The following is a 15,127-nucleotide window of genomic DNA, read 5'->3' as shown; positions in this document are numbered from 1 at the left end:
AGAGGGGTTCTCTGTGCCTCCTGGATTTTGATGCCTGTTTCCTTCCTCACATTAGGGAAGTTCTCTGCTATTATTTGCTCCAATATTCCTTCTGCCCCTCTCTCTCTCTTTCTTCTTCTGGGATCCCAATTATTCTAATGTTGTTTCAACTTATCATATCGCTTATCTCTCGAATTCTGCCCTCGTGATCCGGTAGTTGTTTCTCTCTCTTTTTCTCAGCCTCTTTATTTTCCAACATTTGGTCTTCTATTTTGATGATTCTCTCTTCTGCCTCATTTATCCTAGCAGTTAGTGCCCCCATTTTTTTTGCAGCTCATTAATAGCCTTTTTGATTTCGACTTGGTTAGATTTTAGTTCTTTTATTTCTCCAGAAAGGGTTTCTCTAATAACTTCCACACTTTTTTCAAGCCCAGCTAGTATCTTTAATATCATGATTCTGAACTCTAGGTCTGACATCATACTAATGTCAGTATTGAGTAGGTCCCTGGCAGACGGTACTACCTCTTGTTCTTTTTTTTTGAGGTGATTTTTTTCATCTTGTCATTTTGCCCAGAGGAAATAGATGAATGAGAGAACAGAATGCTAACAGGTTAACAACGTCTCCAGCAAATATACTCTATACAAATCAAAAAAGACCTGAAACCAGGGGACAAGAAAGGGAAAGAAAGAAGAAAGAGAAAAAAAAAAAAGGAAAAAGAAAAAGATAAAAACAAAAACAGAACAAAACAAAAAAAAAAAACAGAATATGATTAAATATGATCAGGCTAGTGCATAGATCAGTGCCACACACTAGATTTTGGGAGTATTTTGGTCTGTTAGAAGAAAGTGTCTGCTAAAATTTTAAAGGAAGAAAGGCTTATATATGTACAAAATAAGGGTTGATACAATGTAGGGATGGAAGATGACTGTAAAGATGAAAATTATAAAAGATTTTATAAAAGGAATTGATAAGATAAGAAGTTGTTTTTAAAAAGAAAGAAGAAAATTTAAAAAAAAGAAAAAAGAAAAAAAAAGAAAAAAAGTGAGAGAATGTGATCAGGCAGGAGACTAGAACAAAGCCATACACTAGTGATTTAGGGTATATTTTGATCTGTTAGAAGAAACTGTATCTCAAAATTTTAAAGAGAGAACTTATATATGTATGCCAAAAATAAGGGTAACTACTATGAAGGGATAAAAATATGACTCTAAAAATGAAAAATAAAAAAATGTTTTTTTTAAAAAAGTAATTGATAAGATGTTGGTTGAAAAAGGGATAAAGAAAAATTTAAAAAAAAAACAGTTAAAAAATTAACTTTGAAAAACTAATGAATTATGGTAAAAAAGCCATGAATTCTATGTGCAGTATTCTCCCTAGCACTGGAGTTCTCCCTTTTTCCTTGATCGGTAAACTTGGTCTTGGCTTGCTGGCTGTTCGTGCACATCTTCTGGGGGAGGGGCCTGTTGCCGTGGTTCCCAAATGTCTTTGCCGGAGGCGGAATTGCCCCGCCCTTGTCGGTCCGGGCTAAGCAAGCTGCTCAGGTTTGCTCGCAGGAGCTTTTGTTCCCTGCAAGCTCTCGGTACAGCTTTGGAGGACCAGGGTGAAAATGGTGGCCTCCCAATCTCCGCCCGGAGGAGCTGAGAACTCGGGCCCCGCTCCTCAGTGCGCCCCCAGAGAAAAGCAGTCACTCCTGTCTCCCCGGTCTCCGGCCGCTCTCCGTGCTCACCCGGCCTGTGACCGAGCGTTGCTATCTCTGGCACCCGACCCCGTGTGGAGTCTCCAAACCCAGCAGATCCCTGCGGTGCGCTCCCGTGCCACTCCTCCCAGGGGAGGAAGGGGAGTCTCCCCGGATCTGCCGCTTGTTGGGTCCCTGCTGGAGAAGCAGTGGCCCAACTGAGCCGCGGATCACAGTTTATGGCAACCCCGAGCTGAGAGCCCACACCTCGGCTCCGTCTCTGCAGCCGGCTTCCCCGCTCCGATACCTGGGAGCTCTGCTGCACTCAGGCACCCCCAGTCTTTCTGTGACCCCGAGGGTCCTGAGACCACACTGTCCCGTGAGGGTTCCACCCCCCGCTTAGCCACTGGAGTGACGTCCCTCCGCGGAGCTGACTTCTAAAAGTTCCGATTTTGTGCTCCGCGGCTCTATCACTTGCCAGAAGCGGCAGAGGCCCCCTCCCCCGCCGTCTATCCTCCCGACTATCACCTCGGATTCACTTCTCCGCATGTCCTACCTTCCAGTAAGTGGTCGCTTCTCTGTTCAGAGTTGTTGCTACTCTCTTCTTCGATCTCCTGTGGAGTTCGTAGGTGTTCAGAATGGTTTGATCCCTATTCAGCTGAATTTCCTGAGACCAGACGAAATCCAGGTCTCCTACTCCTCCGCCATCTTGCTCCACCCCCCCCCCGCAGTGTGTCTCTTATAAGAACACTGGTCATTGGGCGTGTGTCATTGGATTGAGGGCCTGGTAATCCAGAATGGTTTCATCTCAAGATCTTTAATTATAACTGTAAAACCCCTTTTCCAAATAAAGTCACATTCACAGGTTCCAGGGATTTAGACGTGAGCATATAATTTGGGGGGATATATAGTTGGGGGACATATATTTTGGGGGAACATTCAATCTACTGCTCTATAAAAGAATCATGCTAAATATACTCCTTTTTTTAAAAAAAATCTCCATCGTTCTATGTATGTGTATGAGTGCATACAAATAAATATTTTCTGGAAGGACTCACAGGAAGTTATGAAGAGTGGTCACCTTTGAGGAGAGAGCTATTTGAGAGCAAGGAAGGAAAGAGGAGGATAAATGTTCCCTTCCCATTATATAACTTACTTTCTGGACCGCTTTAATTTTCTAACCATGAACATATGTTACGTTCTTCTCCCCCCCTTTTTTTTTCTACGTCAACAGGGATTCTCAGGAAGTGGGGGAAGAATTATGTTTTTTTCTTGTCTTCTTTCCTACTTCTCTGCTTGAGAAAATTTTTTATTTAATTAAAGAAGCAGTTCACCCAGGGGACTCGGACGTCCAGCCCAATCAGAGAATGAGTGGTCCAATCCGACCTTATCCTTCCCCAGAGAGAGAACCAAGACCGAGGGCAGGACAAGCACCAGGAGAGCTGGAGGCTAAGGGGTAGTAGGCATCTCCCTGCCTCCTCACCTGGGCTGACATCTTCAGAGGATGCCTGCAAAGCTTCACACTGCAGATCTCTCTACTGAGTGAGGATCTCGAAGCCTGGATTCCACCAGGGCCTCATCACAATTCTGAGAGGTAGAAATAGGCTTTTGACAGAGGAAGAAAACTGGCCTCCAAGACAGTGTCAACCTTGAGGCAGGTTGGAATCCCCTGGAGAGTCTGACGTGGTCCAAGTGTGGCCTGCACGTGGGGGTTGTTGAGGCTCACCAGGTGACTCAATGGGCAGTCCAGGTAGAGGACAGCTGATCTGAGGACTGGGAAGGGAACGGATGTCTGTGGACATTTCTTCTGTGTCAGGAACTATGCTTCACAGCCATTCCACAGCAGGTGACCCCACTCGTTCCTCAAATCAACCCTCAGAAGGAGTTATGATCATTCTGGTGGAAAGGAGACATCTCAGAAATAGCACTATTAGGCTCAAAGATACAGAGTTAGCAGGGACAGATGCAGGTCTCAAACCCGCATCTGTGGCATCACAATCCAGAGCTCCTGAATCCTGATCCAGAGCTCTTCCTACAAAATCTCATGGCTTCCATGGGTGACTCTCCCCCATTTCACTTATTAGGGGCTCCAGTCCTGGAAGTGGGGAAAACTCAGAGAAGTTCCACTTTGTTAACCACTCAAAAGTTTGCCATCAGAAAATCTAGAAAAGCAAAAATGATCACACATTATCCATTCAAAAATGCATGGGTTTTGCATGCATTTTACAACCTCTCTCAGCAAATGACAAGAGTGACAAAAATTGTATTGCCTTAGGCTGGTACATCAAAATGTGCAGAATAGGTATTGGCCATTAGAGGAAACTCCTGGAGACAACAGTGGAGCACTCTTTCAAGAAATGCTGATCACCAACATGCTTGATGGCACAGAGGATGATGTGGTGTAGGAAAAAAGACGTGGAACATTCTGAGTTAGACTCCAAATGTGCAACAGGTTTTTTTTAAGATTTTTTTATTTATCTATTTGACAGATAGAGAGAGCATGCAAGTAGGCAAAGTGGCAAGCAGAGGGAGAGGGAGAAGAGCAGAGAACCTAATGTGGGGCTTGATCCCAGGACCCCAGGATCGTGAACTGAGCCTAAGGCAGACACTTAACTGAGCCACCCAGGCACCCCTAAATGTGCAACAGTTTAGGAATATCCCAACCAATTTATTTCCCAACACTGTCCCTCTATTATTTTTTTTTTTTGCAAACTGTTATATAGGGTTAAAGAAATTTTTGTCCAAATGGAACTATGAGAGCACTTCATGTACAAAATAAAGTTTACAAATGAGAAGGAAGCACTGTGACAGAGTTTAATTCTCAGGAACTGTGGTAATTTCCTAGGGTTGAATTAGTTTAATTTAATTCTTTGTGATTGTATTAGTTTCCATAATGAAGTACCACAAACTGGGAGGCCCAACACTATTGAAATTAATTCTCTCACAGTTCTGGAGGCCCGAAGTCTGAAGCCACATTGTTGGCATGCCACGCCCCCTCTGAAATCTCTGGGAGTGGATCTCTCCTTGCCTCTTCCAGCTTCTGGTAGACGCACAAGTTCCTTGGCTTGTAGAATAACTCCATCCTCTGCCCCCTCCCTCTTCACATGGCTTCACTCTCTGTGTCCGTATGTCTTCCTATGGCATTCTCCTTGTGTGTCTGTCTGTCTTTTTCTCATGAGAACACTAGCCATGTTGCATTAGGGGACCGTCTTCCTGCAGCACAACCTCCTCTTAACTAATTACATCAGCAACAACCCTTTTCCCACATTCTGAGGTACCGGAGGTTAGGCCTTCAATATATCTTTCAGAGGGATATAATTAAACTCATGAAAGTGGTAAAGAAAATAATTCTTGGTGGTACAGAAAATAATAGTGTGACCCAATCTACAGCATCATAGGTTTAAAATTTCAGTATTTTCACCAACATGTCAATTTTGTGTTTTATGTTTCTTGTGCTCCCTCCAAGCTAACCTGTTTTGCCCTTTGGAGGCAGGTTTCCCATATTGCTCCTCTTTCTCCCAGCCCCTCTCCTGCCCCACACAGTCAACGCTAATTAGCAGCTGTTTAATTATCAGCCCAGCAGGAAGTAATCCAGGCCCTGATCCTTGGAGAGTTACATTCACGCTTAAGCTGTCCCAGATACTGGAAGGCTAACTGTGTTCTGTACCTTAGGGAGGGGCAATGTGGCTTAGTGGAAAGTACACAGCATTTAGAATTGGTCCGCCCGTGTGACTCCGCCATGTTTTCAACCGCTGAACAATGGCCACTAAACCTCCTTTCCTCAGCTGTAACCACACTCTCTCCACAGTCTTGTTGAGAAGATTCTAAGTAGTGAAAGTAGCTTGTTAACGAAACTTGTAAAATAGAACGCAGATGTGCAGGGATAGTACCTGCCTCGTTTTAGAATGGTCTGTAACTGGTACATTGTAGATGCACAGAAACATTTGTTGACTGAAAATTCTTAATTGAAGAGAAAGACTACAAGAGGGAAGGAAAGTGGGGGGGGGGTCTCTTGAGTAAAATTTGTTCTACGCACATGTGTCAAACTAAGATTTAAAAGTTAAACCAGAATTGCAAAATATCCATCTGTTTGTTTCTAATAAAAATAATTCCCAGTAGCAAACACTCCTGCTTTCTTATGTTTTTTATTTGTATAAATCTTTAGGTCAATGGACCAACTTGGGTGAGCAGTCTAAAATGAAATACCTAAGCTAACTGTAAATTATTTTTTGAGAAGGCAAGAAACTATGGTTAAGTTGCATGGCATTGGTACCACATTGAAGTGGTAATGAAAGGTATCATGTGTGAAAAATTACAATTCAGAGGAGACGATAAAAGTGACCTCTTAGTTATAATGTGAGGAAGGAATTTGAACACTAGGAAATACTTCTCTGATATTAACAGCTTTATCACACATAGGATTATAACACTGAAGTCTTCTCCAGAGGTCTTTAAAAATAGTTTATAATCTCATCTTTCTGCTAATGGCAATTTCATTAATAATAGAAAACAATCCAAATGACCAGTAAAAGGGAAATCACTGGGTAAATTATGGTACATTATTCTAGGGGATATTCAGGTAGCTGTTAAAAATTAAGTTGTGAGAGCTACAGAGCAACATATTAGAATTCCTAAAGTAGAATACTTAGTGAAGAAAGAAAGCATAATTTTATCTATAGCTCAATTACTTTTATGCAAAAATTAGGCTTAAATGCAAATTAACATTGAACAAGAACCCAGAAAGATTAAAGCAATTTATGGTATTCCATGGTATCATTGGTGGGGGGATGAAAACTATTCTCCAGTTATTTGTAACAAGTAAAAATATATGTTTAAAAGGTGTTCTCTCTCTCTCTTGCAATTGTAACTGTGATCTTCATTAAGGACATGAAGATAAACTAAAAAGCTCAGAAAGGCCTGCAGTCTTAGGATTTTTAATATTTAGTAACACTAGATGACAAGATTACAGACACCTACGTCATGCTTCAGTGCTTCTGGGTTGCAAGGAGGGGTGATGTCAAGAAAGCACAGCATTCCAAAGCATCGCTGGTCTCCATTAAAACCTAATTTATGGAATTAAAAATTAATTTTATGGAAATGATTCTAAAGTCTTTTCATTAGACTGCACTCAGGCTAATTGAGTTTGGAGTGCTCTTGTCATAGCCATTCCTGCACTGTTATCTAAAAGGATGAAATCCAGTGTGAGTCTTCTTGTTCTTATGCTTCTGAGAAGCAGCCACCGAGGGGAGTTTTCAAGCAGCCACAGGGCAGCTGATCTTGCTTAGCAAAGACCCTCGTGAAGGAACGGTGCTACTTTAGCGAAGTCAGTCATGACAACGAATCCAGTATGATGGGAATCCCTCAGTGGAAGCCAACCAAGGCTTACTGTCAGTGAGTAGTGCGGATAAAGGTTTTGCTTGGGACCACTATGGGAAGATGCAATGGCCAAATTCAGGCTCCTTCCCCTACTGCTCTTCCTTGAGTACTTGCTTCCTGAGTAAGAGAAAAGTTTTAAGAGGGATGTGCTGTGGCTCTTTACATACATGTGTATGTGTCTAGCTAGATCTATTTGTCTGTCTGTTCTGTGGCAGATGTGAGAATACGCAGCACATACCTCTGACTTCTGGGAGAGTAATTGACCAAGGACCCCAGCTGCTGCACTCTGAAATCTGTCACTGTGTTGGCAAGAAGCCATGCTTCCTGACAGCTCTAGCCAGTGACTGAGCACAGCAAGGGCACTGAGGCAGGCTCGTCCCTGGGAGACACAGCGTTCTTCGGACAGCTGACTTTGGATTCCCAACAGACCTGCCAAGCCATCCTTACACTATAGAGCCATTGAGGACACTTTTGCCCAATCTTGTTCACTCTCTCCTTTGCGGGGTCAAGCTTACATAGCAGTTTCTTGCATTTTCTCTCCTAATAAAAGCCTTGCATATTTAATCTCATCTTGGCATCTTCTTCTTTTTTTTTAAAGATTTTATTTGTTTATTTGACAGAGAGAGAGATAGCGAGAGCAGGAACACAAGCAGGGGGAGTGGGAGAGGGAGAAGCAGACTTCCTGCTGAGCAGGGAGCCCGATGCGGGGCTCAATCCCAGGACCCTGGGATCATGACCTGAGCCGAAGGCAGACGCTTAATGACTGAGCCACCCAGGTGCCCCTCATCTTGGCATCTTCTTCTCAGAAGATATATATGTGTGTGCATCTGTGTATGTATATACAGAAGACATACGTCCATCCATCCCAGCTCCCAAATACTTGCTATATGCCACAGTGAATATCTGTCGTTGGAATACCTCCAAAGAACAGAGTACATGCCACACCTACCACCTCTTTTCTACACATACAGAGTTTCTGCTAGAATTAGAGTTTTTCTGGCTAATGAGCCTCCGGTCTGCCTGTATCAATGTATAGGGTGAAGTAAGGAACCACTCTCCCACAGCATTCCTGCACATTTCAGGACAGGAGGGAAGGGGAGGTTTCCAGCCACATATGTGGTCTCTTCTCTTCATTCTTCCGTCCCTGCCATCACAGTTGACGTGGGTCCTCTTGACTTCCCTGCTCCCACATCAGAGTTCTCAAGTGCAAGCAACACAAATGGATTCTGGCTTACATAAGCAAAAGAGAATTTCTTGGAATGGTATAGGCAGTTCACAATCAGTGGGAGGCCGAAGGATTGGTCGGGCTGTGGAACTGTCCCAAGGACCTTTGAAAGTCTGGTGAGTGAACTTCTGAGATAAATAGCCTTCAAGGGTTCCTTCTGCTCTCACATCCCTTTCCCAGGATTCAAATCCGTACCCACCTGGGCACCTCTGAGTCAGAGAGACCTGCAGTTTCTTTGCAGATAGGTGTCTCAAATTTCATTCCCACCAACACGGAACTTAGTGGACTCCAGGTAACCCCCCAAATGCACCGGAGATACTTGGGAAAAGAAGAAATGAATGTTGGGCAGCAAAATATCATTAAAAAAATCAGAGGCACCTGGGTGGCTCAGTTCATTAAGCATCCAACTCTTGATTTTGGCTCAGGTCATGATCTCAGGGTTGTGAGATCGAGCCCTGAATTGAGCTCTGCACTGGATAGGGAGCCTGCTTAAGAGTCTCTCTCTCTCTGTCTCCCTCTCCCTCTACCCCTACCCGTGCCCCCTCCCCTGCGCTCGCTCACACACGCAGTCTCTCTCTCTCAAAAAAAAAAAAAAATCAGTATGCAGTACACACCCTTTTATACATTGGCATAGTTCCCGAGTTTGTAGATGTTCAGAGATGAGCCACAGCCCCTGGATGATAAATTTGTGATTGCCCAAGTGAAGAAAATTTCATGAATGGGACAAAATCTAACCGTTGCCAGAAGCCTGCTTGAACAATTCAGCTCCTAAGTTTCATTTCATCCAAGGGCTTGGGGTTCGGTCTGACCTTCCAAAAATTGAAGCACTGTCATTGCCAGGACAGCCCTTTCTTTTCAAAGAGCCCTCGCTTACCTTCTAGAGCTTTGATATGAACTAGGTGGCTCTCTAGGCAAGTGTTCTTTTGGTTTGGGTTTTGGTTTGTTTTGGTTTGACTTGATTTTGGTTTTGGCTGATTCCCAAATATGATAGCACAATCCTCTCAACAAATGCAAAGGCTGGAAAACCCTTCTGAGAAATGATCCCCTCAGTTTTCACTGTCTCTCCCCCTCCCTGAATCCACATCAATCTTCTTTACTTAATAGAAGCATTGCATTGTTTTATTTCCCTTAACAACCCCTACCCCCTTATCTTCCTTGAGAGTACTTTTTTCTACCAAATTCTCATTTTAAGGAAACTCACTGTGAGCCATCTCCAAGGCCAATTTATTCAGCACAGACAGAAGTGAATGCTTTTGGAAAATAATCATAGAGTGTAGAGTGTACATGAGATGAACTTGGCTTCCACAGAGAAAAAAAGCACCTGTGTACAAATGGAATTTGAATTCATGGAAATGAATTCCAGAAGAAGTTCAGGTGGATATTCAGGTAATATGCCAATATTGTCATTCCAGGTAAAGATGGCCTTGCAGCAAGAAGGATTCGACAGAAAGAAGCGGGGGTATAGAGACATCAATGAGATTGATATCAACATGAATGATCCTCTTTTTACAAAGCAGTGGTATCTGGTAAGCATGTCCATATTATTCCTAACATTTCTCATCTTGAGACTTCGGATAAAAAAATGCATTTCTATTTCCTCATTATTCTGTGGGATGTCAGCCAGCATCCTACTCTATGAACCTTTCTTCCCTTTGATAGGTATTGATTTTCTATCAGCACCCATGCATCATGTTCTCTATGAAGAGAGAGAGAACTCTTTCTTACTTCTGCTTCCTTCTGGAACTGTTAAATAGCCATGATCTCTAGGGTCAAAGCAACTATCAAATGCTGATCAGATTGCCCCAGACTCCGAAAAAGCACACCGATCCATGAGGGAAGACTTGCAAAATCATGTAGAAGTTGAGTCAAGAGTCTGAGGGGAGTAATCCAGGGGTCTCAACAGGCAGAGTGACCGGAGGACATAATGAAACCACAGGCATAAGAGAAAGATTTAGGCAACTTCACAAGGGACAAACAAGAGAGCTCAAAGACCAAAGCAACAAAAGTAGCATCCATTAGCGCTTCTTAAAGTAATGGCAGGAAATCACATCCATGGGGCTTTTCAGGTGGAGGATGCAAGGCCCCGAAACCCAGTCTGTCCGGTGAAGTGAATGTTATTATCTGGCTCACCAGCAGTCCTTCATGATCCATTTGGACAAGTTGGGTTATATTTAAAAGAGACCCAAATCTTCTAAACCAATCCTAACTGCAGGGCATCTTGAGGGAAAGGGAGGATTAGTGTAAAACTGTGAGTGATGCTTTACCTTATTTAAGACTAAAAGGTGATGAGCAAGATAGAAGACTAAATTATAGCCCTGTGGACTGAGACGTTTATAGGAATGCATCACAACTTCTATCTTGGGTCTTCCGAGCTTGACTATGTCCTTTGTTTTTTGGCATGGAATCCTACAATTCCAATCCGGACAGCTGAAAAGAGCTTATGTGCGTTAATCAGGTTAGACTACATTTCTTGCACTCACAACCAACCCCCCAAGTCACCTTGGCTTAACAGATCAAAGCTTTGGCTCACTCACGTTATATGTCCAATGCTTCAGAGTCCCTCAGGGACCCAGGCTCCATCCCAGCTCCATCTCCATCCCAGCTCTATCCCAACCCCATTTTCATGAGAACCTCAACAAGGGGAAGGAGCAGGTCACACACTGGCGTTTAAGGCTTCTGCCTGGATGTGACAAATGGCACATGAACTCACATTCTATTGGCCCAAATCAGTCATGTGGGCATTCTACTAACTTCCTAGGTGATGGAGAGGTATAATCTTAACGCATGCATGGAAGGAAAAGAGCAGTCATTTTTACCAAGCACACTAATGACATTCACAGTGTTTTAGCAACACCATAGTAATAGCCAACAGGTCACTGTGTGCTTCTGCAGTATGAGCTCTAACTTCACTGTTTTTATGACTCATCTTTGAGAAAATCTGCACAGGACAAAGATGCATGAAAAGAGGGTAGTAAACATATTTATATAGAATTTCTTGGTTTTCCTTTTTCGAATTTTTTTAGGGAAAAGACTTTTTTTTGCATTAGAACAAGCACTAAAAGTGAGCCAGTTATCTTTGATTTAGTGCATCAAATATTTTGGTAAAGTGACCCTGAAATTACAAAGGTAAGTAAGACATGCTCCCTCTTGCAAAGCATACTGGTCTTGAGGGAGGAAATCACATTCAAATAAGAATGATCCAAGACAGTATGTGCTAAATTCAAAACATGAGGTATAAATAAAGACTACAAGAGTGAGGTTTAATTCAAAACTGGGGAAGGTTTCTTGCAATGGCAACTTTAAGGAGTTTAAAGACAGCAATCCAGTCACAGAAACATCAGTGGTGTGTATCAAAAAACAGAGGGAGAAGTCTGGAAGAGTTTGATGGGGAAACATTCAGGAGTACTGTTTCATGGAAGACAGGGTCTTTGAGCCGGCCCTGGAAGAGCAGGTGCAAACACACAGGTGCTTTACTACACCAGACTAATAAGATGCTTTGCCTTGAAATTCCTGAACCAGATCAATACTGGACAAGCTGATGGCACTCCTGGCCTTGATTTGAATGTGGCAGAAGCCTGGGAGCTGGGATACACAGGGAAAGGTGTTACCATTGGAATTATGGATGATGGTAAGTATTTCAAAGCCTTCACATCATTTGGAAGCAAGTGTGTCTTTGCATGCCTTTGGAATATAAAAGATTTGTTGTTTTGGGGATGCTAATCAAAGGCAGAATAACCACCTGCTGGACCCGACCATCGTCTATACTGTGGCAAAATCCTCCCCTTCCTCCAGATCAGTGGTTCTCAAACTTGAGGATGCCCTTAATACATATTTATTGGATTAATAAATTAAAAAGCCAAAAAAATGAACAAAGGAAGACTGGCCATCACTGAACTGTCATTTCTTATTGGGCCACAGCTTGTACCTTACCTTAGAGCATCTTCTAAACCCATCTGAATTTACCATCCTCTTCTCCAGATCCACACTGTCCAGTGGAGTAGCCACTAGCCATATGTGGCTATTTACACTTAAGTTTTAATCAATTAAAGCTAAATAAAATTAAAAATTCAATTCCTCAGTCACAATAGCTTCATTTCAAGTTCTCAATAGCCACAAGGGGCTAGTGGCTACTGAAATTCAATTCAATTTCATTTCTATCATCACAGAAAGTTCTATTAGACAGTGTGGCTCTACACCGATGAAATAGCTTTTTGGTAACAGGATTGGAGTTTGGAGAAATTTTGACTTTGTTGCTACTTTCAGGATGAACCCTGGTAAAGCAGACCTTGATAATCCCTTATTACATATGCCCTCTATAACATGTTATTCTACCCCATATGCCTACCAGACAAAGATTTAGTAGAGCTTTATTTTCTATAGTTTATGATACAAAAACCAGTGGGTCTGAGGAACTGATGTTTTTCTAACTACACATATCCTTGGCTCTGCCAAGATTCTGAAGAATCTCTCTCCAGTGGTCATCTCGCTGGGCAGGTCCTCTTGCCCCTCATCAGCCATGTGGATCCTCCAGGAAAAGTTCCACTAAGCAGTATTGATGCAATTATACATAAAGCCTATGTATGAGATGAAACAATGGAGCTTTTCCCTTCTGAAGATACTCAAAGAACACTATGCCCTCCAAAGCAAGCCTTTGAAGACGAATTGGTGGTGAAACAAAGGGAGCCAGCATGCTTAAAATTGGTGCTGTCTTTTGTGTGGGTTCATTAAATATCCACATAGAAACAATGCCTTCGTGTTTTCTGATGTGAGAAATGTTTTGAAGTGGATGTAAAAGCTTTCTCCAGTGGCCGAGGGCTTTCACAAGAAGAAAGGAGCGCTGTAGGAGAAAGCGTGTGCATACACGTGGATCTTGGGAGTTATAACAATTTCTTCCTTCCTAATGCTTTGGTTTGGAAACCAACGTGGCTGAGACCAGCTCACCTGGGAGAAAAATGTGTCTATGTTTGGGGGAAATCTGCCTAGGATATATTGCAATCACACAGTGTCTGGAGGATTAGAGGAGCACCCTCAAAGTGGCCACAGACAGGCATATTGTTTTATGAAACCCAACAGCCCATGATGCCTATTTCTGGATTCTTTAACTGTAGCTCCCTGACTGACTGTGTATCAACCCTTCCAAAAAGGGAAAATGGAAGGATGAACCCTGACTCTGACCCACCTTTCCTGGCTTGAGAAGCCAAGCCCTTCAAAAAGAAAGTCTCAGCATTTTCTTGTTTGATATTTCTTCTGATTTAGTGGCCTTTGGGAATCCCCCCAAAACCAAACTCTCTGCCCCCCAATTTAAACTCCCAACTCCTCCACTATTTTATTAATTAATAAATTAAAAAGCCAAAAAAATGAACGAAGGAAGACTGGCCATCACTGAACTGTCATTTCTTATTGGGCCACAGCTTGTACCTTACCTTAGAGCATCTTCTAAACCCATCTGAATTTACCATATACTTTTCCAGACCCACACTGTCCAGTGGAGTAGCCACTAGCCATATGTGGCTATTTACACTTAAGTTTTAAACAATTAAAGCTAAATAAAATTAAAAATTCAATTCCTCGGTCACACTAGCTTTGTTTCAAGTTCTCAATAGCCACAAGGGGCTAGCGGCTGCTGAAATTCAATTCAACTTCATTTCTATCACCACAGAAAGTTCCATTTGTTTGGTCATCTGTGGCTGCAGAACAAACTACCCCAAAATTGAGTGGCTTAACGCAACCACCATGTTGTTATCTCTCACAGTTCTGTGGGTTGACCAGGCTCAGCTGGAAAGTTCTGCTATTGGTCTCCCTGGGGTCTCTCATGCAATTGGGGTCAGAATGTAGCCGGGGCCAGTGTCAACTGGATGCTTAACTGGGATGCTAAAATGGCTCAGTCTCCCTCCCGCTCCATGTAGTCCCAGGACTTCTCCTCTCCACGTGGTCTCACAAGCAAGGTGGCTGGATTTCTTGCAGATGGCTGGGGGGTCCCAAGAACAGTCACTCTAAGGGACAAGAAGCAGAAGCTGCTACTCTTCCCAAAAGCCAGACATGGAACGAGCAAACATCACTCAGCCACTTCTATTGGACGAATGGTCTCAGGCACAGATTCCAGGGGAGGAGGAATAGGTTCCACATCCTGGTGCAGAGTTAAAGGAAAGGTTTGTGGCTGGCTTTAATTCAGCACATGCTTATTCAGAGTGATAACTGAAGAAGAGAACTACCAAGCCAGTCTCCAAATCCCTTTCTGAATGTCAAGATGAGCACATTTGGGACACGAGTGGCCTCCCACACAACAGGGACAATGGTCAACAGCCTCACACTGTGTCATTAGGCATCTCTGCCCTAACACCTAGAATAGGAAGTGTGATGGTGAGGCGGGGAGCATCAGTAAATGGTATAGTATTGTTTCCCAGATATTCGCTCAGTAAGATATCATCACCAAACAAGGTAAAGACACACACAGATACTGACCTTCACACCTAAGAGCAAAAACAATATCATATTTTCTAATCATTGGTTCTCTTTAATTGGCCTCTACAGGAAATAATTTGATTATCTGAATGTGGGAGAGTCAATCTATAGACAGCCCTGTTTTAATAGCCATTCACACTCTCTGGTTGTGCAACTCAGAACTGGACCAACATCCTCTCTGCTAGATCCAATGACTCAATACATGCTCAATAAATATCTGCTGCTTTCATGTAGGTGCAATTTAATGTCATTTCCACACACTACACATCAGAAGGAGAGTACCTCCATGGTTAGCTGTTGCCCACAGAGGCAGAAAGCGTTTCTTAAGGGTTTGCTCTGTTGTTCCAGGCATGGAGATGTCAGCAAGGACCCCACTTAATGGTAATAAGTCACCCTTTTTGTTGTAGAT

The 15,127-nt window shown here is 42.9% G+C and overlaps 1 protein-coding gene across 2 annotated transcripts in view; it reads left to right on the top strand.

Annotated features, from left to right (window-relative positions):
* Nucleotides 1-15,127, top strand: part of PCSK2 (proprotein convertase subtilisin/kexin type 2) — a 271,414-nt gene that overhangs the window by 148,830 nt on the left and 107,457 nt on the right. For both annotated transcript variants that reach the window (XM_028112992.2, XM_028112991.2), the window contains 2 exons: nt 9,669-9,782; nt 11,776-11,884. In XM_028112992.2, coding sequence (XP_027968793.2) covers nt 9,669-9,782; nt 11,776-11,884 — 223 coding nt within the window. The remainder of the gene's footprint in view (nt 1-9,668; nt 9,783-11,775; nt 11,885-15,127) is intronic.

Source organism: Eumetopias jubatus, unplaced genomic scaffold (assembly GCF_037043125.1).
Source record: "Eumetopias jubatus isolate StellerSeaLion01/CBP00866 unplaced genomic scaffold, mEumJub1_p1.0 scaffold_9, whole genome shotgun sequence".
Taxonomy (NCBI): domain Eukaryota; kingdom Metazoa; phylum Chordata; class Mammalia; order Carnivora; family Otariidae; genus Eumetopias; species Eumetopias jubatus.
This window is presented reverse-complemented; position numbering and strand designations above follow the sequence as displayed.